Below are 26,804 nucleotides of genomic sequence, written 5' to 3' on the forward strand. Positions count from 1 at the left end.
TTCATACTTTAAGATCTTTAGGTCTTAAAATAAGACCTTGAAGATCAGGTAAGATTTTTAAGTATATAATATCAACGAATTAATTATTTTAAATAGCAATTTACTTACTATAATGTTGAGTTTATTCTCAGGCCCAAATTTCTCTCTGTGCAGCTATTTAATATATATATCCAATATTTAATATATGCATATTCCTGCTCTGCCCCATTTTTGGTTTTTTATTTCTCTTTGCAAACTTTTACAATTTACCTGAATCCACATAAAAGAACAAGAAACCCTGGGCATAAAGATTTATGTTTGACTTTTGTTTACCCAATAATAAACCAATAATTCCAAATGTGTGTATCTCTTATTTTTAAGCTTTACAAGGAAAGGTATTGCTCAGCCTTGAAAATACCAGCGAGAGCAACATACTAATCCTTTTATTTTTCCCTGTCTTTGCTGTCTTTATCAGAGATTGAACATTAGTTTTAGCCCTTTTTCCTATTAGTATATGGTATTTTATCTTCATATTTATTGCTAACTCATGCTGAACTTTTTAACCTAAATTTCATGTAGATTTTTTCCAGAAAGCTAGTAGAAGCGTAGCGTATTGTAAAAGTAATGCAGTACATCCCCTCCCCCCCTTTAAGGATTTTAAGGAATGAAACCAGTGACTCATCTGCTATAACATAGCTATTGACAACACTAGGGTGAGGATGTGAACCTTGAGTGCTATTGTACTATAAGGGAGTTTTTTAGGTACTTTCTAGTCTGCAGCCTAATATAGCCTCAAAGAATTAGGACTGTTTTGCTTTATTTTATAAGCATTCTTTGGTAACTTAATTATACTATGTACCTCTTAGTTCTGGAGTTTATGTGGAAATGCTCTGACACCAAAACGAGGGGTCTTTGGTAAGACTGGTGACCTTCAGACAATATTGTGCCTGGCCTGTGCAAGGGATGAATTGACATATTCTGGTGCACTCAATGGGGATATATATGTTTGGAAAGGAATCAATCTTATACGAACAATACAAGGAGCCCATACTGTAAGTATATATATTTAAGTATTTCAAACACTTTTAGATGTTAATTGCTTATCTTCTTGTCTTAGAACAAAAGATTACATAATATAGCAAACTTTCTAATCAGTTATGTGGAAAATGTTATAACAATTTGTTTTCAAGATTTCAATGGCAAAACATTATGCAATTAGACACACATGGGTATTTATTAAGTTAGTATAATTAGTACCTTGTTCAAACCATTTCTTAATGTGGTATCTTTCTTAGAGTTGAGAAAAAGCTTGTTAAATTCAACCTAAAAATATTCTCGATTAACCACATTAGAAAAAAGCTAGTGCTTCTGTGGCTAATTTACTAGTGGGAAATTTGGTGTACTTCTAGAAAAAAATATGTAACTTTTTTTTTCCTCATCCAAGGACATTTTTTCATTGCTTTTAGAGAAAAAGGGAGAGAGAGAAACATTGACGTTGAGAGAGAAGCAGCAATTGCTTACCTCCCATATGCACCTGTACTGGGGATTGAACCCGTAACCTATTTATGTGCCTTGACCAGGAATCGAACCCGCAACCTCTGGGTTATGGGATGATGCTCCAACTAACTGAGCCACCCTGGCCAGGGCAGAAAAAAATATAACTTTTTGGTCTTAGTATCATTAATTCATTAAGTGAGTGGCCAAGGAATTTTGTACTTCATGAGATTGTCTTATGAACAAATGATCAAATCAGGGGAAAAAAATTTGTTAAAACCTTTTAGTGTTTTGATTTGAGCTTTTTGTAGTTAGGTCCCTTACAAAGTGTAAAGGAAGCTAGAGAGCACAGGGCTACTACATTGTTAGCCTTAAGATCTCAAGTAGAACAGTTATTGAATATATTGGATTGGCCAAAAAGTTCATTCAGCTTTTTCTGTTAAGATGACTTTAGTAGCACTTAATTCTCTTTAACTTCATTCAAAACAATTTTGTTAGATATGAACCACTATTAAATATACATTACATATTAAATATATTAAAGAAGCATTTACACAGAACTTGCTTTAAAGCAAAATAAATACCTAAAGATCAGAAATACCAGATTCTTTCCCACAAAGGTTGTGGCAATTCACATTTTTACCATGAGTATGTAAAAATACTAGTTTTTCCTCTAATATTAATCAGCATCAGAAGCTGTAACTGCTTCTATAAATTTTTGCTTGTCTACTGGGTAAAAAATAGTAACTTCTTGTTTTAATTTGCTTCCTGTCTATTTGTGAAATTTCATGTATTTACTAAATTTCCTTTTCTGTTAATTGGCTTTTCATATCCTTTGCTTGTTGTTTTTGTTGAATTTTCTTTCCTTTATTCATTGTATATTAGGGATATTAACCTCTGACAGTCATACATTGCAGATATTTCCCCAATCTGTTTATTTTTGCTTATGATATCTTACGTTAAAATTCTAAAAATTTCCTTTATAGCTTGTGGATAGTCTGCCATGCATTAAAAGATTTTTCACAGCCCAAAGTTACATGTGTTGTGACTCTTTTCTAACATTTTTTTTTCTATTTTACATTTAGAGTTTTATGCCTATTTGTAATTTATTTTTATATGGTATAAGGTCTAACTTTATTGTCTTTTATTTTATTCCCATATCATGAAATACCTTCTTGGTCATATGTTGAGTTCCTATATAATACATAGACTTATTTCTAGGTTTTCCTTGGTGTTCTCTGATGTATTTGTTTATTCTTATGTCACATCAAAATCTTTTAAAGTGGGTTTATACCTTCATATAGATTTTCTAAAAATATATATATTGTTAAATTATTTCCTCTTCTAGGCAGGGATTTTTAGCATGAATTCTTCTGAAGAAGGCTTTGCTACTGGTGGCAGAGATGGCTGTATCCGTCTTTGGGATTTAACTTTTAAACCAATTACTGTGATTGATCTCAGGGAAACAGACCAGGGATACAAAGGTAATAACAAAACAAATATCTTATTACTAGGCAAATTCTAAATATATCAAGGATTATCTGTCTTTCAGTAAACATAAATTTGTTTTATAAATATACATGATACTTACATTGCTCCTTTAAGCTGTATACAGTTAATTGAAATTCTTCAATTGAAGAAAAATTTTGCCCAAAAATGGTTTAGGTTTGCTGTTATGACAAGGGTTCTTCATATGTCTAATTACTATTATAATGGGACCTAGAGTGATGTGATAGATTCTTACTTGGTAACCTTGGATCTTGAAAATACGTTACTATTAGAATATTAGATGTAACTTGAGTAAATAAACTGCTGAAAATAAAATGTGTTGAGTGTTGGAGGAACCTTTGTACACAGAACCACTATGTGGGTTATAGTGCATAGATAAGAACACTGAGAGAGACTAGCATTCCCAAAAGGAGTTGTGGAGCACGTAGAAAACGTAGACGTCTTTTTCCTTAAAGATTTTATGAGCAGATTGAGGAAATGAAATACAGACACATGAAAAGTCAGATTATTATAGGAGATAAATAATACCATTCTGTAAAGGTAGTTCCTGAATACTTACTTTTTGGATGATGCAAACTGTGCTAGAAGATTTTGGCTGAGAGAAGAGGTCTAACTATGACTGAAGTTGTCCAATAAAGAAGAAGGGTGTGTATCTTGACAAATGGGTAGAAATTTGGTATATAAAAAGAGAGAAGTATCATTCCACGTAGAAGACAATATAGAGAAATTGAAAAAAGATATAGGGATCAGAGACTTGTAGATTCTTTTTATTGATTTAGGCAATTGGAATTCTATTATGACAGCATTACTCTTAAATACAATTCACTTTTGACTAGGCTTGTCTGTGAGGAGTGTGTGTTGGCGCGGTGACCACATTCTCGTTGGAACACAGGACAGTGAAATTTTTGAAATTGTGGTGCATGAAAGAAAGAAACCTTTCCTAATTATGCAAGGGCATTGTGAAGGTGAACTCTGGGCACTTGCCATCCATCCTACTAAACCTTTGGCCGTGACGGGAAGTGATGACCGTTCAGTCAGGTAAGCAAATTATAAAATAATTGTATAGGCTGGAATTTGTCCTTAGATAAACAAAAGAAAAACTTTTAAAAAATACATAGATTTAAATTTTATCAACTAGTGGAATAACAAGTGAACATAATTAATAGGCACTTGAAAGTAATAGAATTAACTATTTATAAGATGTTTTTTCATATTAAAAACCTCAGTTGGAGTTTGTTCCATATCAAAATGTACAAGAACTACCTCTACCTTTTTAAAATCCTGTAATATTCCTCTACATGGATATACTGTAATTCAACTAATTCATTACTGATCTGAGTTTAGTTTCTTCTAGTTTTGTGCTATTAAATATAATACTTTCAGAGAATATCCTTATACCTATGCCATTATGTACCTGTGTAAAAATGAATATCTGTATGATAAATTGTTAGCAGTGTTGAAAGAATATGTGCATTTGAAATTTTGATAGCTAATGCCTTGCATAGAGACAATAACAATTTACATACCTATCAGCAACGTATGACAATACATTTTCCCACACCCTTGTCAACATTGCCCCAAAAGATGAAAACTGTCTTGCTATTATTTGGAAACGTGAATTTTTTCTCATATTGAGTACGTTTTCATGTGTTTAAAGGGCATTTATATTTCCTTTTCTGTGACCTCTCCAAGCTCTATGCCTATTTTCTATTCATTGGTCTTTTTCTAATTATTTAAGAACAGAGTCTAACAAAATCTGCCTGCATATTAAAAAATCAACCCATTGTCTATGACAGTGGTTCTCAAAATGTGGTTCCTGCAGCAGCACCATCAGCATCATGAGGGAACTTGTAAGAAGTGCAAACTCTCATGCCTTATCCAGGGGCTCATATCAGACACTCATCTACGTGTGGTTTAACAGACCCTCCAGATGGCTGTGATTTACACTACAGTTTGAGAACCACTGGTCAGAGGTATGAGTTGAACTATTTTTTTCCACTTTGTTGTTGTCTTTGTTCCCCATTTCATCTGTAATTACTTCCAGTTATATCTCTAAAAGGTAATTCTAAACATCTTCACAATGCTGTTACCACACAGCATTCCTTTGGCTTAGAGTTAGACTCCAAATAAGGTCCATAGATTCCAACTGTTGATCTGTCCCTTCAATCTCTATTATTGTATAGCTTCCTTTCCTTTTTTCCTTCTTACAGTTTATTTGTTGAAGAAAATATTTACCATCTAGAGTTCCCCACTTGCAGAATTTGGTTAATTGCACACTCGTAGTGTATTTTAAGAACTTCTGTCCTTCCTGTATCTTTTAACAGATAGTTAGATCTAGAGGTTTGGTGAGATGCAGTTATGAATTTTCACCAAGATGATTTATAGGTGGTAATGTGTTTGATGGTATATAATATAGGGTCAGGCAAAAGTAGGTTTACAGTTATTCATATGGAATTTAATACAATAATTAATAATACAGGAATAAACTGTGTTTTGCCTACTCAGCAACTGTAAACCTGCTTTTGCCCCAGCCCTGTATTTAGCTCTTTTTTTGGTCTTAGCAGTTATTGATGGATATTAGGTCAGTGTTTTTCAACAACTTTTTATATTACTGTTTTCTTAATGAGACTTTTTAGACATTTTTTCCCTAATAACATCTCCCATGTAATTTTAACACCACAAAAAACTGTACACTCATTTTTGTACTGTGGCCCTTTAAAGATCCACAGACCATTGTAATAGTTAAGATTTTCATCCCTAAAAACTAATTTTTAGCCTTTTTGAGGTAGTATAGCCACTGTTGTGAATGTATAACCTAGCTCTGTTACTTTAAAAGCTTCTAATGGTCATTCATTATCCATTATTCATTTGTTAGCTACCCTATTTCTATGAAGAGAATTTCTACTCATCAACTATTTGGTTATCTTGGGTACAGTTTGTACAGGAAAAGCAGAAAAGTGCTTAATTTTTTCCACTTAATAGTTTAAAAATAATTACTAGATTCCCTAGAATTCTTTCTTTGATCTGTTCGCATTTCTTGCCATTTTTCTTCTGTAGGGTTGTAGATCTTTTCTCCTTTATTTTTAACGGATTTTTATACATTATAGATATTTATTTACCTGCTGTTTGTGATGTAAGTTGCAAACAGTTTTCACCAGTTATTTGCTTTTTACTTTGCTTAGGTGGTTTTTTTACCATGCAAAAAAGGTTGTGTTTTTTTTTTTGTTATTTTATTCTATGTAGTTGAATTTATCAATATTTTCTTTTATGATTGAGTTTTCTATCACAGAGAAATCTTCCCCGAAGTCAGAGTTTTTCAATGTATTCTTCTAGTACATTAGTAGTTTTATTTTCTGTGTTTAATTCCTAGTCTGTGTGAATTTTACTTTAGTGTAAGAAGTAAGGTGGGGGATACAACCTAATTCTTGCCAGATAACTACTTATTTTTTTCAGTGGTATGTTAATCAGGCATGCTATTTATTGCCATTGTGCCACTTCAGTTTTAGGAGGGTGGGAGATGCCATAGCTCTGTGTCCATCCACGGAAAGTTGCTGTGGGGCTACACTTCACCCTTAGGCTTTGCTATGAACTATTTTATGGTTCCTTTCATTTTAGACAAACTGTTATTACCAGCTCCTGCGTTTCTGTTGAAAAAAGGGCAATTAGTCTTTCAAAAAGTAGTTGATCAGACTTCTGTTTCTATTATTAATGAGCAAATTATTTATAAAGAACTCTTCCATTAAAAACAACTAAGAATGCTGGTTAAAATGTAAATCACCTTAAACATTTTCAAAGAACAGTCAAGATAGTAAGGAACTGTCAGCCAAATTATGGAAGAAAATGGGAATTTAGAAGCACCAGTGGGCCAAAGGCACTTTTGCCCTGAAGGCATTTTTCTACCATTGAAAAAACTTGGACTTTGTTTCTGACTTTCTGCAGGGACACAGGGACAGAGAAGTCAAGATGCAGGGCCCACCCAGGGAAAGCAGTCCAATACACTCAGCTAGAACTATTGATTAGGCTCTGAAAATACATCCCCTGCAAATTTGTGTAGGAATAGAGATCTTGTTTCTTCAAGTTTCGATAGCACAGAAAGTGCATAAAGCATCTTGATGCTGTTATTCAAATAGCATTAATTGTTGTCCAGGTAACTTTACCACAGTACTAGTTGCACACGTAAGTGCTGCTTTTGTCTTATAATTTTAGATTGAATTCATTAAGAATCAGTATCAAATCTGTAGCAAAAGCTAATTTCCAAAGCTGTTCCGTGTTTAATAATAGTAGTTGAGGGCAGTTATTGTTCAGAAAAATTTTATTCTTGGCTCTGAGATCAAAATATTACTATAAAACTTTACCACTGCTAAGCTGTTAAACTGCTTTTTAGTAGGGCAAGTTAATTTTTAGCTTCTATTACTGACAAAAATTTAGAACTGACAGTAATTAAACCCACAAGAGCTATTGAAGCTCACAGTTAACACTATTGATTCAAAAATTTTATTTATTTATTTATTTATTTATTTTGTGCAGAATACTTAATGTAAGAATATTACAGTGCATTAATAAGCTTTGTAAAAATTAGTAAACAGGAACTTCATTTAAAGTGAAGTCAGGAGGCCAGAAGGGGGAGCCCTCATGCCCTATGGTCACTGAGACCAATAGGAAAACTCTTTGTTTATAGTAACTCCTCCAACTTCTCTGTAAAAGAGTTTCCTCCCATTTGTTCATCTGGGCTTGTGTGTAGTTTGCCTTTAGACCACACATCCTCAGCTGCAATTCTTCCCCCAAAAAACATTTTCCTGGAGAAATATCTGGCTGTGTAAGGTAAATACCTTACATTTTCGCAGGCTTTATGTTATTAATGATATTAATAATATAAAGAAAATAAAGCCTTTATTTTCTGAGGCGTTTTCACCATACATATTTTTTTTTTTACCATTGTTTGATTTCACTTTACATTGTATTAGATTAGCGCTTTCTTACTAATGTCTTTGAAAATATTCTAGCCTATAGTTTTTCCACACAGACTATTCATAGAAGCTATTTGTTCTTCACTGCAAACTTGGCATTGACACCGCAAATAAATAACTGAGTAGTATCCATAACATCTGTTGACTCATCAAGATTCAAGAAAAACTAATCACTCAAAATTATTTGCCTTGTTTTTAATTAACTGTTGGTGTTGTTCCCAGTACTCTCAACTCTTTGAGCAACTGTTCTCACCAAAAAGCTAATATTCTTAAATTTATTTTCTATGGAGACATTTCTTCAGTTGCTGCAATTCAAAATAATTTAGTTAATCCTTTACCAGTAAACAGATTTCTTCACTTGGCTAACAAATGAGCCACCCAGAAACTTACTTTTGTTGAAACTTCATTTTAATTTTTAAATTTAAAAGAAAGTCTTGCAATGAGATATTTTTTGTTAGATTTTCTAATTTTTCTGACTATTCTTTTCATGTGAGTTGAAAATATTGTGATGAGTGCTTAGTCTGGTAATAATACATATTTGTATTCTTTTAGTACAGCTATAATGTCATTGCATAATAAACATGAAGCTGTACCATCGAATTTAATAATTGTATAATTCACTTCTGCTGTGCCATAAAAAAAATGCTACATTCAAAGGTCACTTTTTTTTTCTCATTTTGACATAGATATGTATTAGAAACTAATAAAAGGTCACTATATAATACTGATGGCACTCAAAATGCTATAAAGTTATAAATGTGCCACTGCAATTTAGTGTGCTGAAGGAGCGATGTGTTGTGATGCCAGTGTCACACACTGCCATCTGTTTTGCAGTGAGTGACACAGCTGTGCCTCCATAGTGTAAAAGCAGCCACTGACAGTATGTAAACAAACAAGTGTGGCTGTGTGCCCATCAAACTGGAAGTACAGATTTGAATTCCATAAATTCGTGTCAAAATGTTATTCTTTTAATTTTTTCAACCATTTAAAAATATAAAAACCATTCTTAGTTTGCATACTGTACAAAAACAGGCAGTGGGCCCATGTTGGCCCATAGGCTGTGGTTTGCTGACCCCTTTTAGAGCATAGAAAGTCTTCAGTAAGTATCATATTTCCATCTTATAGTAATATTAAAAGATGAAAAATTTTCCCTTGAAATCAGGAAGAAGACTATGATTTCTACTTTTACGATTATATTTTTCCCTCTTATATTCAGCTCTAGACTAGAAGTCTTTGTCAGCACAATAAGGCCAAATTCTATTTATATATGATATAATGTGTATATATTTACATATAAAGAGATATATAGATACTTAGAGTGAAAGAGAAGAAAAACTGTCATTTGCAGGTTTTTAATGACTGTGTATGCAGAACATTGTAAGGAAGACACAGAAATGATTAAAAATAATTTAACCAATTTTTATGGATATAAAAACAATATACACAATCATTTGTCCTATAAGACAGCAACATAGAGAATAGTGTTGTTGTTTTTTTGAAAGACACTGCTGCACCGCCACCTGCCCTGTGCTGCTCCCCCTTCCTTGCCATGTCTGCTGAAGTGAGCAGTGTGACCTGCAGGCCTGGCCACCCATGTGGTCCAGCCTCCTTGCCCAGTTAGTATCAAACTCAAGCTTGTCTCCCTCTATCCAAAGGCCGTTTTCTTGATGTGGCGCTGTGGGGCTCTGCTGCCAGGCCCCTGCCACACGGGCTCCTGGAGCCAGGGTGGCTACCTGCGTGGCCACTTGGGCCACAGCTGTGCCGTGTCATGGGGGCTTCTTGCATCTGCGTTCACTTGCCAGTGCTGCTGTACCAAAGGAGACCAGCGCCTTACAGCCAGTCTCAACCCCCAGGTGCGGCAGAGGCCGGGTGGTCACGGCTGGGCTGGGGGAGCCGCTGGGGCACCGGTGGCGTGCCTCCAGGTGCTGCTTTGCAGAGTGTACAGAAACGGCATTTCTGCTTCTCTGATGCTTCCTGGGAGCCATAGAATGCAGGGGCTTTAAAAAAAAAAAAAGAACCAAAAAAAAGACAGATAGTGCCATAAAAACATTTGAGAATCTATGTAGCTGTATTGATCTTTATCAGTTCATGAAGTTGTAACCTTTGTTTTTAGAATATCTGCAGAGTTCCCCCTAAGTATTATTTCAGCTATATCCCAGAAGTTTTGATATGAAACAGTCTTGTTATAGCTTACTTCAAAATACTAATTGTCATTAAGATTTTGTTTTTGTCCTTTAGGTTATTTGGAAGTATAATATTTTCAAACGATGGGTGTTTTTACCTTTTGTAAATTTTTAACATTGGAGTCTAAAACAGACTCTGAATTTGCTTAGTTTTAATTTGAAAGGCTATATACTATGCCACATATGTATACATATACCTAGGACCATACACCACTATGCTATATCTAGAGCTCCCTTTTGATCAGGGTAGAAGTCATCTATCTAAAATTAATTGTAGGAAAGAATTAAAAATTAATGTTGTTACATTGTTCTATCAACCTTGTCGTATGAAACATGAACAATATTTCTGTTTTCATAGATAAGAATTCCTGCCCTGGCTGGTGTGGCTCAGTGGATTGAATGCTGGCCTGGAAACCAAAGGGTCACCAGTTCAGCTCCCAGTCAGGGCTCATGCCTGGGTTGTAGGCCAGGTCCCCAGTTGGGGGTTGTGCAAAAGGCAACCACACATTAATGTTTCTTTTCCTCTCTTTCTCCCTCCCTTCCCCTCTCTCTCTAAATAAATAAATAAAATCTTTTTTAAAATTTAAAAAAGAACTTTGAAAAAATAGAATTACTCGGCCCTGGCCAGGTAGCTCAGTTGGTTAGAGCATTGTGCATACATGCCAAGGTTGCAGGTTCGATCCCTGGTCAGGGTACATACCAGAAAGAACCAATGAATATATAAATAAGTGGAACAACAAAGCGATGGCTTCTTTTTCCCTCTCTCTCTCTCCCCCTTTCTCTCTTTCTCTAAATTCAAAAACTAAAAGAAAAAAAATTCCTTGCCATGAAGTATATAGTTAAAAATCTAGATTTATTTTAAAATGAGATTATTATTTTAACCAAAATCTTTTCACAGAGTCTATCATTTTTTTAAGTATACATAACTACACTTTTATTTTAATTAAATGTTACAGGATATGGAGCCTAGTAGATCATGCATTAATAGCGAGGTGTAATATGGAAGAACCAATTCGTTGTGCCGCTGTAAATGTAGATGGAATTCATCTTGCCCTTGGAAAGAAGGATGGCTCACTCACTGTACTTAGAGTAAGGTATGGCATTAGGGTAGAAACAGAAACAGTAAGTTTTCTAAGTGAGATAGATTATATAATGTTTGTTGTTTTTCCTGTTTCCTTATTAATATGTATTTCATATATTACTCTTATTAAATAATGGAAATATATTTATAAAAATGGCTTTAACAGAAAATTACATTAACTCAGAAACCTCGGTTTATGGATTAAAAATGCTTAGTAGATAAATGGCGAAAATATGAATTATAAATTTGGGTCCTGACTTTTCCTTGGTGGTAGTGATTTTCAGTAGTGATCCTCTGCTATTGAAGGGGATTGGGGCAGGGAGGTTTTGAGGCTTAAAGATTGATTTTTATTTTTAGAGGGGAAAGGAAAGAGAAAGAGGTAGAGAAACATCAACGTGTGGTTGGTCCTCGCATGCCGCCTACTGGGGACCTGGCCCGCAACCCAGGCATGTGCCCTGACTGGGAATTGAACCAGCTACCCTTTGGTTCACAGGCTGGCACTCAACCCTCTGAGCCACACCAGCCAGGGCACATTGAGGCATTAAAAATGGGTCATTGATTTTGTTTGCAACTTTATGTTTTGAGAAAAATTCCTACTCTCTTCCTTTGTTTGGGTCATTACAAAATTTTTAAAAATTTGTTAAAGAAATTAACATCTAGTGTTGAATTATAATATGTCAATTGAATTTTATACAGCCATTAAAAAATTTGCTATAGTGCTGGCCAGGTGGCTCAGTTGGTTGGAGCATTGTCCTGCTACACCAAGGTTGTGTGTTCCATCCCCATTGAGGGCACATGCAGTAGTCAACCAATGAATGCGTGGATGAGTGGAGCAACTAGTGGATGTTTCTTTCTCTTTCTCTCTCCCTGCCTTCCCTCCCTACCCGTCCCTCCCCTCCCTCCATCCTCTCTGTTTCTCTTTATCAAATCAGTTAAAAATTTTTTAAAAAAATGGTATACATCCACATGTGTTCACAAGGATAATTATTTATGAAGTCTTTCTTCTCTAGCTCAGCAAATGGTAGGACCATCCACCCAATTGCCCAGTCCAGAAACCATTAATTCATTTCTTTATGTTGCCTCCCTTGTACTAGTTAATCAGAGTTCTAAAGAATCTACTTCATAAATTGCTTTGAAATTAATCTACTTCCTTCTGTACTCACAGTTGCACTCTTGTGTAGGCTTCTGCCACCTCCTAACTGGATTGATGGGGTAGCATCTCAGCTGGTCTTCTTACCTCCTGGTCTACTTTTCTCAAAACCTTTTTCACTCTACAGCTATGGTGATGCTTTTTAAAACACTTTCATTTTCTTACCTCTTTTTTCTAAAGCTGGTAAAAGCTTTGTACTGTTCTCAGGATAAAGTTCATAATTCTTAACTAACGTAGCCTATAGTGCCCATCTCTCCAGCCTGTTTATTTCAAGTTCTTTATCTTTTGTGTTTTCAGATACATCATGTTCTCCATATACTCTTGTACTTCTTAGTTTCTTTAGAGGCTGACTTCTCTTTCCGGGACAAGCTTTTAGAGTAGGATATGATGAGATTTTTCTCTTAAATTAATTTTTATTGTGATAAAATATAAAATTTACCATTTTAACCATTTTTTAAAAGTATATAATTTAGTGGCATCAGCTACATTTATGTTGTTCTGCAACCAAGAATTTAGTATGCATAGAAAACACTAGAGTTCCTATCATATAGCTTTTTGCATTAAAAATTATTATTTTTTCCCAGTCTTACCTTTTTAATTATTGTTTGCAAGAAATTGGCTAAGTTATTATAGCTAATAATTCAGTATTTTAGCAACTTAGTCCAAAATTGCTGACAGGATTATTGGAATAGTTGCTGTGACTGTTAAATGTATTTGTAGTTTAAGCACAAAATTCTAACTCAAAATAGTCTCAATCCTTCTGAAGTTACCTGGTCACTATTTCTTCTTAGTTTGCATGTATATATTCTCTATAACATAAAGCAGGTTCTTAAGTGTAGCAGTACCAAAGTACCCTCACAGGAGAGGTTATGTTATGATTGGAGGGACATAAAATAAATGAGAATTTTAACACACTGGTTCTTAAATTGGAGTACAAGGTGATGTGTCAGGGCAAAGTCACATAACTTACTAGACCATCTCTTTGCCTTGTGATAAAAAAATGTTAATTTTATATTAAAAGGAACACTAATATCATGGAGTGAAATGAAAGATTGCAAATATTTTTCAAAATAGAAGACACACACACAAAACTGACTCTGTGGTAAACTGTGTTATCAACATCAAGCTCCTCAAAAGCATTGATTCATTCCCCTGAATAGTTAGGGAGACTTCCAAGAGATTGAGAAGTGCCAGTTCATGGAGTATGCTGAAGACGGAGTAAGTTTTCCTGCCGGGCATGGGGTAGACTAGTTGTGAAAACATTAACTTTGCCATTTTAGATTCTACCAGTGGTTAGCCATTTGTCTCTTCCTGACAGTTCATTACCATCTTATATCAAATATAAAAGGATTTGGGATAGTTTTCCCTAACTAATTGCACACAATAAAAAAAAAATTTCAACCTATATGTATTTTACCCCATTTTCTTGAGAATAAGTTTCAAAAGTTGTTTCCTGATTTTATGAGTAACTCTCTGTATATGTCTTATTTTTGACATCAAATTTTTTGTCCCTCTTCCCCCCAAAAAATATGTTCAAATAAGTTTTACTTTAAAATTCCTACCTAAAGTTTAAGTCCTCCTCCAGTTATATCACATTTTCTCTCTTTCACAGTAAAATTCTCAAAAAACCGCCTTATTTATTCTCTCTCTTCTTCCAATTGTCAACTTTCTACCCCCATTCCCATACAGCTTTTGCCTTCATTGTTCACTGAAAAAACCTCACTAATAGTACCCTGTTACTGAAGCCTGGAGACATTTTTCAGTTCTCATCTATAATTGATTCTAGGCAGTATTTGACAACCCCCCCCACCCCCCCACCCCGGTCTCCCAACCACTTGCTCCTTCTCAAAACATTCTCTTTCTTGGCTTTGGGTGTTAATTCTCTTTGTTTATTCAGCCTACTTTTCTGACTTCATTTTCTTTGTAGGCTAATTATCTTCTGTCTACCCACTAAGTCTTTGGGCTCAGTCTTTGGGCTTTCGGCTTTTTTTTTTTTTCCCCCACTTTGAATTTTGTCCCTGGATAATCTCATCCTTCCTCCAGATAAAGGGCTGGTTTTCATCTCTTGTCTTCATGATTAACACCATGGTAGAGCCCAAACCCCTTGACAGTATATCAGATCTCTCTTTAACCGCAACAATTGCTACCTTTCTCATTTATTCTTGTGTCCCTGTTATACTGTCGTCCTATGTGCCGATACTTTCATACTTTGCTCATGCTGTGTCTTCTTTCTGGAAAACCTTCCTTCCTATTTTATACTTAGCCAACTCCTCAGATTTTATACTTAACATATATGTCACTCTTCCTTGTCCGTTCCTGCCTTTAATCTAGTCTTTAACCCATTCTTTAGTATTTCCTAGGGAACTTAACATGTATCTTTTGAGAACTCACCTGCATCTTGCCAGTTACAAAGTATAATTACTTTGTATCCATTTGTCACAGAAGATGAGTTTATATTTTATGTGCATAAAACAAAGTGTAGGTACTTAGTGTTACTGGAAGAAATTTGAGGTTGATTGCTTTCAGTTGTCTGTTTAGAAACTTTAAAAATTGTAAAATGTCCACTCACACTTCTGTTTTGAAATCATCTACTTGGTGCATTTCACATTGGTAATGCAAACTTTATGTGGGGAAAAAAGACCCTGGCATTAATAGAAAATAGGAATTCTTATTTCACCCTGCCCTTTTTCTCTCTCTCTTCTCCCCCTTCTCCCCCTCCCCACCAACTCTGCAACTTTGGAAACTCACTGGTGTTAAACTAAGTGTATACATTTTTATGGCTGTTTACAATACTTGTGTTATTTTGGAAACTCAGTTACAAGGCATCATTGAAAAAATATTTAAATTCACTTGTAGACATGTGCCTAATTGGGAAGAATTTGCATTCTCTTAAAAAAAGTCAAACAGACTGAAATAAAACTAGTAGTAGTTATGTTCGAATATATATATTCAAATGTGTTACTGAAATAGCACAAATCAATTCTTCCTTTTTTTCCCCCTCAATGTAATTTTGCATGTTTGGCTCATTATAAATACTTACTTGAAAATCATGGTGTTAGTAATGAAGCATTTTTCATAAATTTGGTATTTGTGACTTATTTCCTATATTGTATGGCTCCATCAATCTTAGTCTGGATCTCTAAATTACGTGAAGTAATTTAGGAACTAGAATTTAGCATTTTCCCCTATTTCCAGCATATATTGTACTCATATATTTCTGTTTAGCAAAATAATTATTCCTTAATTAATACTACTTGTCTCATTAAATGTGTTTTATGATTTATAAATACCCGATACAGCCTCACAGTCATTTTAGACACATTATGAAATTTAATTCTGTAGTGACCTTATTCATAAGTTCTTTTTTTTTTCTTTACAGAGATATGACAGAAGTTGTACATATTAAAGACAGGAAGGAGGCAATTCATGAAATAAAATATTCACCAGATGGAACTTACCTTGCTGTTGGATGCAATGACAGCTCAGTTGATATTTATGGAGTTGCTCAACGTTATAAAAAAATTGGGGAATGTGTGGGATCACTTAGTTTCATCACTCACCTGGACTGGTCCTCAGACAGCAGGTATCTACAGACAAACGATGGAGATGGTAGAAGACTTTTTTATAGGATGCCAGGTAAAAGTTTCTAATACATTATTTATAATTTTTAGTGCCTATAAAATATTTTAGGATTTCACCAGAAGCCAAGTAAGTTACATTTGATAATAAGAAATCAGTGAAGATCTGAGCTAATATTTTGGGCATTGTGATCTTTTCTGTAAGGCTGCCCTCTTATACTGAAGTCCTTTTAGTTCTTAATTAAAACTTCTTTGCTTTGAGGATCTAAAACCTTCTTTATGTTGAATTCCATACCATATAAGTAGTATATGGTAAAGTCCTTGTATGTATTAGTCAAAACTGCCATTTTTATGGGTGGAACTAATTAAATACAGTTGCTACAAATGTCTAACCATAAGTTGTTTGGGTTTTTGTGGTTACCTCAGATAAACTTTGCAAATATTAATAGTACAGCTAACAAATTAAATTTGAAAAAGTTTTCATCAAAGAATTAAAAAGAATAAAAACAGTAAAACATTCTTAGTACTTTAGTATGATGCTTAGTGAATTTAGTCACTGTTTTCTAATTTATTTAATAAAAGTAGATACGTAATTAAATTAACGCATTTCCTTAAAAGTATTTTATTAACAACTTGTATGTAATAAAGATTGAATCAGTCTGCAAGTTCTTCTACTTAATGTAAATTTATTACTCCTCACTTGTCTTTCCTTCTCAGTCCTTTTCAAAAGTTTTCTTTTTCTTGACCATGTATCTACTTAGGTTTCCTTTTTAGTACTTAATTTGCCACTTTCTTACAGCTTTTACCTTTTCTTCCAACTTACCCAGTTGTGACTGACCTGTAGTATGATTTTAATAGGGTTCAGTTTTATTTTCCACATAGTGAACCTCCTACACTACATCATAATCAAATCTGTGTGTATCTCTGAATCAGTATAATTTTGGCTTTTTAAACATTTCTAGCATTTAATTTTCTTCCCTCCTTACCATATTTACCTACCTATTCATGTATTTTATTTTAACTGGAGTAGGAAACTATTTAAATGTGGGGGTTTACCATGTTAGCAGTACAATTTATGCTTCAGTAGAAATCAAATGAAATAACTTATTAAATTAAGACTGATTTATTTTTAGGAGGAAAAGAAGTGACAAATAAAGAAGAAATAAAAGGTGTTCACTGGGCTTCATGGACATGTGTTTCAGGCCTTGAAGTAAATGGAATTTGGCCCAAGTATTCAGATATCAATGATATAAATTCAGTAGATGGAAACTATATTGGCCAAGTTTTAGTTACAGCTGATGACTATGGAATTGTAAAATTATTTCGATATCCTTGTTTAAAAAAAGGTACTTTTTTTTCAAAGTACTATTTATAAGGGACTTAAGTTCTTGCAAAAATTAGTCTTGAGATAAATAAAAGGTTTTATATTTTTGAAAATATGTGTACTGATTATTTGGTGAAGAGTTTCATCAAAATGAACAGAATTAGCTACTTTTATTTTGCTAAGTAAAAAAGTATTGTCACATGTTACATTTACTTTTTGACATGAACTTTTTATTAGAAAATTGTTTTTGAATTCATAAATTATGAATGGACTAATACTTTACCTCTTTCTTCTTAAAGAATCATTTTTCTCCCCGCTTCTAGAATTGCTTCATATAGTCAGACTGTACAATGATAGTAATACTTTTCTTATGATTTGTTATCTTTAATTATTTAACTTATTGAACATACATCTTTTAAGTGATATTTCTTTCATGTCTCAATAATTCTGATGAAGTAGTGAGCTGTACACGTTCAGGTCATACTTTAGAATCTATTCATTTGCTGGTTTTCACGTGAGAATTGTATTTTTGCTTAAATTCTGAACATATGTTTGACATTTGTTTATTTTCTCTAAGTGTGGCTTAAGAAAATATAAGGGGTTATTTTCTTTTTTAAAAAACCAGCTTTTGAAGGCATTATGTATTTATCGAGTCATTTAAAAAATTTTCAATTACAGTTTACATTTAATATTATTTTGTATTAGTTTCAGGTGTACAGCATAGGTTAGACAATCATATGCTTTACAAATGGTCCCCCTGACATTTCAAGTACCCATGGTTATTATAGTGTTACTGACTATATTTCCTATGCTCAGCTTTACATCCCTCTGGCTATTCTGTGACTGCCAATTTGCACTTAATCCCTTCACTGTTTTCACCCAGCCCCAGAACTCCTTCCCCTCTGGCAACCGTCAGTCTGATCTCAGTATCTGTGAGTCTGTTTCTGTTTTGTTTGTTCGTTTATTTTGTTCTTTAGATTTCAGGAGTTATTTTTCTACACATTTTATGTATCACCTCTTTTTCTTGGATCTCTTCTAAAATGATGATATTAATCATTCTGTTCCTAGTTCTGGGAAATAAATGAAGTGCTGTATTAGTCATTTATTTCATGCGTTGTTCCACAAAATATTTGAGTTAGCTTATAACAGGTCCATAAGTACTAAAATAATTGCAGGAATAGAGAATTAGTACCAAGGGAAAGACTATATTATTAAAACTAGATAAAGGAAACAGCAGTAGTCAAACATCACAAACAAATCTGAGCTTCCTGGAAACCAAAAATAAAATAAAGCAGGGCACAAAATAATTTTAATTTCAGCTAATTTTTTAAAAAGCATACTTGCTACTCAGGGAAATCAGAGATTCTTCAGAGATTTAATTTTCAAAGAGCTCTTTCCTGTATGGCACTTTACATTAGGTTCAGTGAGTGTATTCATAGAGCATCAACATCTATGTCAGATGCACTAATAATTTTCATCTGGTTGTTGATAAAAGCTTTGGGCAGATGTAAAATGCAGTGTAATAAAAGGTGATTATGGAAACAGCTGAAATAGGTTTATTGGAATAAGCTATCCATTGATGTCAAACTCAAGGACCCGGTTTTCCCAGGAGCTGGTTATTTCTGTTGTGCTTGTTGGTGAGTTCCAGGCCCTGCCGCGTTGTTGATCCCAGCCTATGAGGTGTGTTAAAGGCTAGCTAAGTGTCTAGTGATTGAAGTGCCCCATTTCTGGATCCCACCACGTATGTAGACAGCACATGGGAGTCACCAGGCACAACAAATTTTATTGTGACTTGCCCTGTTAGAAGCTGTGAGATTCAGTAAGATTAATCTTGATTTTAATCTTGGACACTGCTTGTCACTGTTTCACCTAATGACCTCTATGCAAAAACAAAAGTACTTTCATTTTCTGAGTTTTCTTAGTCAAGTGAATGGGTTTTATTGACAATTTTTGTCTTTTGCAACAGGAAAGACTGCTTTTATTGCATGGTAATTTTATCTCATTTATAAAATGTGTTATACAAAATGTAGAGATTTTAAAATGACTAAAAAGTACAGTCATTGAGACAACTACTGGGTATATTTATTTTGATTAATATGGCATATTACACTGATTTTTGTCTGTTGAATCAACCATTGCTTTCCTGGCAACAATCCTGTTTGGTCATGTTCTGTAATCCTTTTTATATGTTGTTGTATTAAGTTTGCTAGTATTTTGTCGATGACTAAAGTTTTAAAAGGATCCTGTGTCTCCTGGAATTGAGATTAGTGCGGGGTGGAATAGACTGGTTGAATGTCACCTAAGACCAAAGACCTCAAAATTAAAACATTCAAATGTCTTAATAAGAGATCAGTTGATCCCCTTGTGGCTTCAGGCTTTTTTCAAAGCAGTAAGATCATGGCCTCACAACCTTGTGGTTCCTAGAAAATTATATTGTGAATCAGTGGAACAAAATTTTACATCCCTTGATGTAGACTCATTCATTCAAATATCCCAACAAATTTTTGAATTAACATTTTTTCCCTTTGATCATAATTGAGATAATGGAAGGAGGGTGCATTGGTTCATGTATAGGACTTGTTTGTTGAGGTTGTGTTTTTGTGTGTTGGCATTTTTTAAATGAATTTAAAGGTATATTTTTTGTTATAGGGGCCAAATTTAAAAAATATATTGGTCATTCGGCTCATGTAACTAATGTCAGATGGTCACATGATTATCAGTGGGTTATTTCTATTGGTGGAGCAGATCACTCTGTCTTTCAGTGGAAATTTATTCCTGAAAGAAAACTGAAAGATGCTCTTCACATAGCACCCCAAGGTGAGTAGTAGTACATGTTCCCTAAATAATTTCTCTGTCAAATAACTCTTCAGTAACCCCAAAATAAAATTTTACTGTTGAAATGTAATCTAGCCTCATAAGTTAACTGTATAGTTTATTAGTGGAAATTTGAAATTAAAATGTCAGGTCTATATGTTTAAAGGCAGATGTCACAGAGCATGGAATATACATTAGCAGAACAAACATTTACTGTATTTGATGGGAGATGGGTATCTAGGTTGTGTATATGGGTTTTGGGGGGGTTTTTTTGACAAAGAAAAATATGTCAATTCATCTATTAATCATAATGTTTTCTAGCTATTTTTTTCATGTTGATTATAGGTTATATTCACTTATATTTGTGCAGACATTGAAATTTGATATAGTGGTCATTGGGGAGCCAGTGAAGGGGTTTAAAGGAGCTATTGAGTTTGCAGTGCGAGGAGAGGAAGATAATTGGTAGTGCAGTTTACTGACACCTGTGGCAATTGACTAGGTAATTTCATTTGATTGTTTTATGGCCTGTCTCCATGTCAGTTGGCACAGTCAGCTCTTAATAATTAATTTTACAGTGCTGCTTTGAAAATGGATCTTCTTTAAACAAATAATGTTTCATATTTTAAAATCATAGAAAGCCTGGTTGACTCTAATAGCGATGAATCAGATTCAGATCTGTCTGATGTTCCAGAACTGGATTCTGAAATTGAACAAGAGACACAGCTCACTTACCGCCGGCAGGTAATTTTTATTATCATGTGATTTTTCCCTGAAAAAAATCTAGTTTCTTCGTCTTTCTTCTGCTATTTACTCATCTATTATCTTTTGTGGTTTTTAATTTTCCAAGAAATATGTGGCTGTTTTCTTTCTTCAAAAGTTAAGTACACTTCTGTGAAATGTTCTTTGATAGCTAAGTGCTTGATATATTAAGTGTGCCTGTAGTATATTTGCCTATAGCTTTTTGTTACAGTACACTCCTATTTATTCTGTTTAAAATATTCTGTTAAGAAGTACAAAAATATCATGGAACACAAAATACATATTTGTCAGTGTGAGACATAGGAAATGTAAATGTGAATTAAATTAGTTTGTTCTTTCCAAGGGAGTAAATTTCATGAAATACTTTCCTATTTAAGACAGTTGTTAAGACTTCAGTGATCATTAGTAACCACAATGTCTGAAAGTCACATTAAGAATCAGTGAAAACGTTGTTAATATATATTCTAAAAATATTTCTACATTATTTAAAGGTTTACAAAGAAGATCTACCTCAGCTTAAAGAACAATACAAAGAGAAACAAAAAAGTGGTACTTCTAAAAGAAAACAGCGTGCTCCGGAAAACAGTATTCGATTACACTTTGTTCATGGGTATAAAATAACTTTTTCATTTATATGTTTGAATTTTGCCTTACATTTATTAGCTGTGTGATTTTGAGCAAGTCGCATAACCTCTCAGTGCCTCTGTTTCCCCATCTGTAAATGGAAATAACAGTATCTACTTCACAGCATTCGGATGAGGAGTAAATAAATAGTTGTGGTGACTTAGAATATTGTCTGGTACATAATAAGCACTATATAGGTCTTAATTAAATTAAAAATTAATTTGTCTTATGAAAGTTTTATAGTTATAGAATTGGATCTCTTTAAATAAATGAATACATAAAATGTAAGAGTTTATCATCTCCTGTAAATATAAGTATGTCTAATTTAGAATGATATTGTGTATTCATTTTGCCTTCATATTTTAATTTCAATAAAATACAGTTTCTGGATCATCTTAGAACATTTGGCAATACAGTTCTCCCATATCACCCTGAAACAACAGTTTCTCCAATCTGACTCCTTTTTCTCCTCACCCAGTAATCATTTTCTTACCTGACTGATAAGCTTTCAAGAATTTCAGAAAGGATTTATTTAGCAAGAGTATTTTTTTTCTCCTGTGTTAATAGGCAGTATTTCTATGCAGTTATGTTTTGTTTTATTTTTTTAACTGCCTATGGTTTTTTTTCTAGGATTTTAATTGTTTCAGGTCAAACATTTAAGTCTTTAATCCATTTTGAATTAATTCTTGCTTGTGGCATAAGAAGGTGGTCTAGTTTCATTTTTCTGTATTATCTGTCCAATTTTTCCCAACACCATTTATTGAATAAAGTGTATTTAGCCCATATTATGTGCTTGCTTCCTCTGTCAAATATTGACTATAAAGACGTGAGTTTATTTCTTGCCTCTGTTCTGTTCCATTGATCTAAGTGTCTGTTTTTATGCCAGTACCACACTATTTTGATCTCTATGCAATTATGTTATATGAATTTGTTTTCTTTGAAGTGCAAAGAAAGGTTGCTCTAAATGGAATTGTAATAATCATTTTTAGAAGATTTGGCTACTTTCTTCTGGAAGAATATAATATTTTAAAATTATTGTTTACACTTTTTTTGGACTATATCTTATATTCTCATAGTTCAGCAATGTGTATAAAAGGACACCCTTTGAAACCCTGTTACCACCTCTGCTCTCCAGCCATCATTTCCCCTGCACCAAGGGTAATCACTGTTACTTCCAGAAATACTTATGCATATACAGACAAATACAAATATCTATTCTTTTCTGTACCCTTTCACATATAAAAAGCACCTATTTTTGTTTTATAGTGTACAGATTTAGTACCATACTTATATGTGAATAGTAGTGTACTAAATACATTTATATGCACCTTGGTTTTTTTCATTCAATAGTATAGCTTGGATTTAGCTATTTTTTTCCAAAGATTATTTATTTCTTTTTAGACAGGAATGAAGAGGGTAAGAGAGGAAGAGAAACATCAATGTGTGTTTGTCTCTTGCACAACCCCCAACTGGGGACCTGGTCTGCAAGCCAAACATGTGCCCTGACTGCGAATCAAACTGGTTTGCAGGCCAGCACTCAGTCCACTGAGCCACACCAGCCAGGGTGGATTTAGCTATTTGTAATGAACACAATTCATAAAAGCTTATGTGATTTGAGATTTTGTATTTTGTTTAAATGGCTTAGTATATGGTAAAACTACACATTGAATGACCCCAAAGGTGTACACACACATGTACACACACATATATAGTCCATATTTATCAGATAAAAGACCAAAGCTCATATTATATATGCTTTCTATATTTAGTTACAGAGGTTATGACTGTCGAAGTAATCTGTTTTATACTCAAATTGGTGAAATTGTGTACCATGTGGCAGCAGTGGGTGTCATTTATAATCGACAACAGAACACACAACGCTTTTACCTGGGTCATGATGATGATATTCTCTGCTTGGCTATTCATCCTTTGAAAGACTATGTGGCAACAGGCCAGGTAGGTCCTTTGAAAAACTATGTTATAACAGGCCAGAGAGGGTAGACCTTTGTTTGGCTTTAAAGTTAGATAAGTCCATTTAAACAATAAAAATCAATGCACATACTTTGTATTCTAGGGGATAAAGAGTAAAGAATTCTTTGGAGTGGGATTTAATATTCATATTAAAAATAAAATTTACCACAGCTCTTTCCTACAGTTTTTCTTAGAGTTATTATTATTATTATTATTTTAATTTGACTTTTTCACTAAAGAGCTCTGGCTTCTTTCTGTGAGGATAATATTAACTATTTAAAATTTGTGAGTAAAAATTATAGAAAACAGACTAGAAATATGGTTTCAGGTGATCTAAAATAATATAGTAACTTATCTGACAGATGTTCTATGACAAAAAGACTGTTTTTTTTGTTTTACAAGCATGGTAGGGAACCTATTCAGGTTGATCAAAATACAGAGCAGCAATAACGAGATAGAAAACACTGAGAAAAGCCTTAACTGGTACCTCTCTGTATGGATAGTCCTAGAGAAGGATGGAAAGGGGTGATGTTTATAGACTGTTACTGTATCCAGGCACTTGACTAATTTCTTAATGTGTAATTATTTTATTCTCATGTCACCTCAAGTAGAGGGACACAAACGATTTCTTCCACATGTTCTTTAAAAATATTTTCCCAATGAGTTTGCAAAATTTATCTCAGTGTCGTAGTGCTCATTATATCCAGCATAGGAATACTGCCAATAATAGGAGGTTGGTAAGCATTCTCTTTACTGATGAAGTATAAGGTAAAGTTGAGGAGTCACATAGTTCTAGGACATCGCTAGGCATACTGTGAGCCTAGCTTCATTCGCCCTTCAACAAATGTAAGAGAGTCGAACAGTCTGCTTTATAGTTTTCATTTCATAAATGTCTATAACAAATACAAAAAAAGGCTATAAAATCTGTTTTATTTTCTTTTAAAAGATTAAAAATAAATGATTTAATTGTATAAAATTACTTTCATAATTCTTATTTTAGGTAGGAAGGGATCCCTCAGTTCACATATGGGATACAGAGACCATTAAACCGTTGTCTATATTAAAGGGCCACCACCAGTGTGGTGTCTGTGCTGTCGACTTCTCAGGTAAGGCTGTTTTGAATCTCAGTGAGAATGATCAAAATGCAGAGGCAATACATAGCATTTTAGTCTAGATCACTGTTGCCGACACTTGTCAAACGTACGTATGTCTTAGCCTAACAAATTAGGACTATGTAAATGTGGGTTTTCTGGTTAGTTTATAATTGTAATTTAATACGTGTACATTTTTAAATACATTTTATTTTTTTTTATTTTTAATCCTCGAGGATATATCCATTGCTTGCAGACAGAGGATAGGAAATAGAAACATTGATGTGACACAAACATCAAACGGTTACCCCCTGAATGCACCCCAACAGGGGACCAAACCTGCAACCTAGGCATGTGCCCTAACTGGAGATCAAACCTGCGACCCTTTGGTTTACAGGACGATGCTCCAACCAGCTGAGCCACACTGGTCAGGGCAATGAGTGTAGTTTTTGATACCATTAACATAAATATGTTTCTATTAAAATAAAAGATTTTGTCTACATAAAATCTAAAGTCCTCTCAGTTACTACAAGTGGTATTTAGCTCCCACTTTGGGCAAACTCCGATCACTGTGTCTTAAGCCACAGAGTAAACTTTAAAATTGTTTAAGGGTGAAAGTGAAAGAAAGAGGTGAGACCTGAAATGTTTCTTTTATAACATTTCTATGAAGTGACAATTTCAAGCTGTCTTATCTATATAATTTCAGATCATGTTAGCCCTTTGCTGTGCATTTAAAAGTTTCACAATTACAGATAGATCAAAATACAAAAAGAGATACACAGTGAAAGCTGGGGTGTGGATCAAGGAACAGGAAGTACCATTAAAAGAGAATTTTATATTAAGTTTGTGCTGTCTGCTCCTCTGACTGAAGTGGTAGTGAATTATTCATAGAGATTTTGGGGGGAAATGTATATACACATTCAAGGATCTGCTAAAACTCAAGAAACAGAATGAATGGCAAACTAAAGGAGTCAACAAGAAACATACCACTGGTAGCGAAAATGAACTGATTGGGGTTTTCGAAAAGCATGGCAGAGTGGCAAACCTCTTATTTAGTTTCAGCCTTCACAAATGATGATAAATGCATGCACACTTGTCAGCATGATCTAACATGTTCATTACTTGTTGCTTGATGATAGTAACAAAATAACTGGCCTCTAAAAATAATCACATTAAAGACAATATGCGGTGGTAACCTACGTCCTTTTCATTTGATTAACTTTTCATAATCACTATGAGTTTTTATATCACAATAGATTTCTTATGGTGAATTTAATTGAAGTAAATCTGTTCTTTCTTATTTTTTTCTTTTCATTATTTAAATCTCTCTTTTCCACTTTTCTGATCGTCCTCCTTTCCCCTAACTCAGCCTGATGGATACGGTAAATGAAGTCAAAGAAAATGTCAGCAGATATGTTTAGATCCACTGAGAAACAATTCTCTTCCCCTTATAAAGTCTGGTTCTTTTTATAGCTGTATACATATCTAACATTTAATATTTCATGAAATTTTAAATATCATGCTGTGAATTTTATAATAGGTACTGAATGGTTTTTACCTTCTGAATGTTAATGGTCAGGATGTCTCTCTGATTAATTTTCATAGCGGACGGGAAACGTTTGGCTTCAGTTGGAATAGATGATGGCCATACTGTTGTGCTGTGGGACTGGAAGAAAGGAGAGAAACTTTCAATAACAAGGTAGGTGAAAAGTTATTATCACATTGCAATATACTGAAATTACTTTGGGCTTAAAATTTTAAAAAATTAAAACAGTTTAGAAATCAAGCAAACATAACCTTTTTCTATAGCTGCCACTTTTGTCACTAAATAAGTAATATAATCATGGTAGAAAGACAAATGATTTCAGGGTTCATTTCTAGGTTTAATCCTTGAGAATTACTTTTTAATTTAACCACAACATAACATTGGAAATGGTTATTATCCATTTACAGGCAGAATTCAGCTGTATGATAAGCTATTATATATGTATTGTAAAACATGATAAAAAATGTTCATATTATATATTTATGTGAAAAAGGTACATTCAAACATACATGTCACAAAGAAGCCATGTAGATTTTTAAATTTCTGTTATACTTTTTATTTTCTAAATTTCCTACAGTGAGCGTGTGTTATTTATAATAAAAGTATTAACAGTTTCTTTGAAGTAGGAAATAGTTATGTCATATTATTTTTTTAACTTCCTCAAAGTGAGACATTAAAGCACTTAAAATATAGATAAAAGCTTTTGTTCAGAGTATATAAACAATGCCCAAAGA

General features: G+C 33.7%; 1 protein-coding gene across 5 annotated transcripts in view; it reads left to right on the top strand.

Annotated features, from left to right (window-relative positions):
• Positions 1-26,804, top strand: part of EML5 (EMAP like 5) — a 110,358-nt gene that overhangs the window by 19,654 nt on the left and 63,900 nt on the right. For all 5 annotated transcript variants that reach the window (XM_054567172.1, XM_054567175.1, XM_054567171.1 and 2 more), the window contains exons 5-16: positions 846-1,031; positions 2,822-2,957; positions 3,819-4,020; positions 11,089-11,226; positions 15,743-15,999; positions 17,075-17,287; positions 19,915-20,082; positions 20,714-20,820; positions 21,330-21,448; positions 23,232-23,418; positions 24,434-24,539; positions 26,130-26,223. In XM_054567172.1, coding sequence (XP_054423147.1) covers positions 846-1,031; positions 2,822-2,957; positions 3,819-4,020; positions 11,089-11,226; positions 15,743-15,999; positions 17,075-17,287; positions 19,915-20,082; positions 20,714-20,820; positions 21,330-21,448; positions 23,232-23,418; positions 24,434-24,539; positions 26,130-26,223 — 1,913 coding nt within the window. The remainder of the gene's footprint in view (positions 1-845; positions 1,032-2,821; positions 2,958-3,818; positions 4,021-11,088; positions 11,227-15,742; positions 16,000-17,074; positions 17,288-19,914; positions 20,083-20,713; positions 20,821-21,329; positions 21,449-23,231; positions 23,419-24,433; positions 24,540-26,129; positions 26,224-26,804) is intronic.

This window comes from Pteronotus mesoamericanus, unplaced genomic scaffold (genome assembly GCF_021234165.1).
Source record: "Pteronotus mesoamericanus isolate MK-2021 breed Mesoamerican mustached bat unplaced genomic scaffold, CSHL_Meso_final contig_182, whole genome shotgun sequence".
NCBI classification, from domain to species: Eukaryota; Metazoa; Chordata; class Mammalia; order Chiroptera; family Mormoopidae; genus Pteronotus; species Pteronotus mesoamericanus.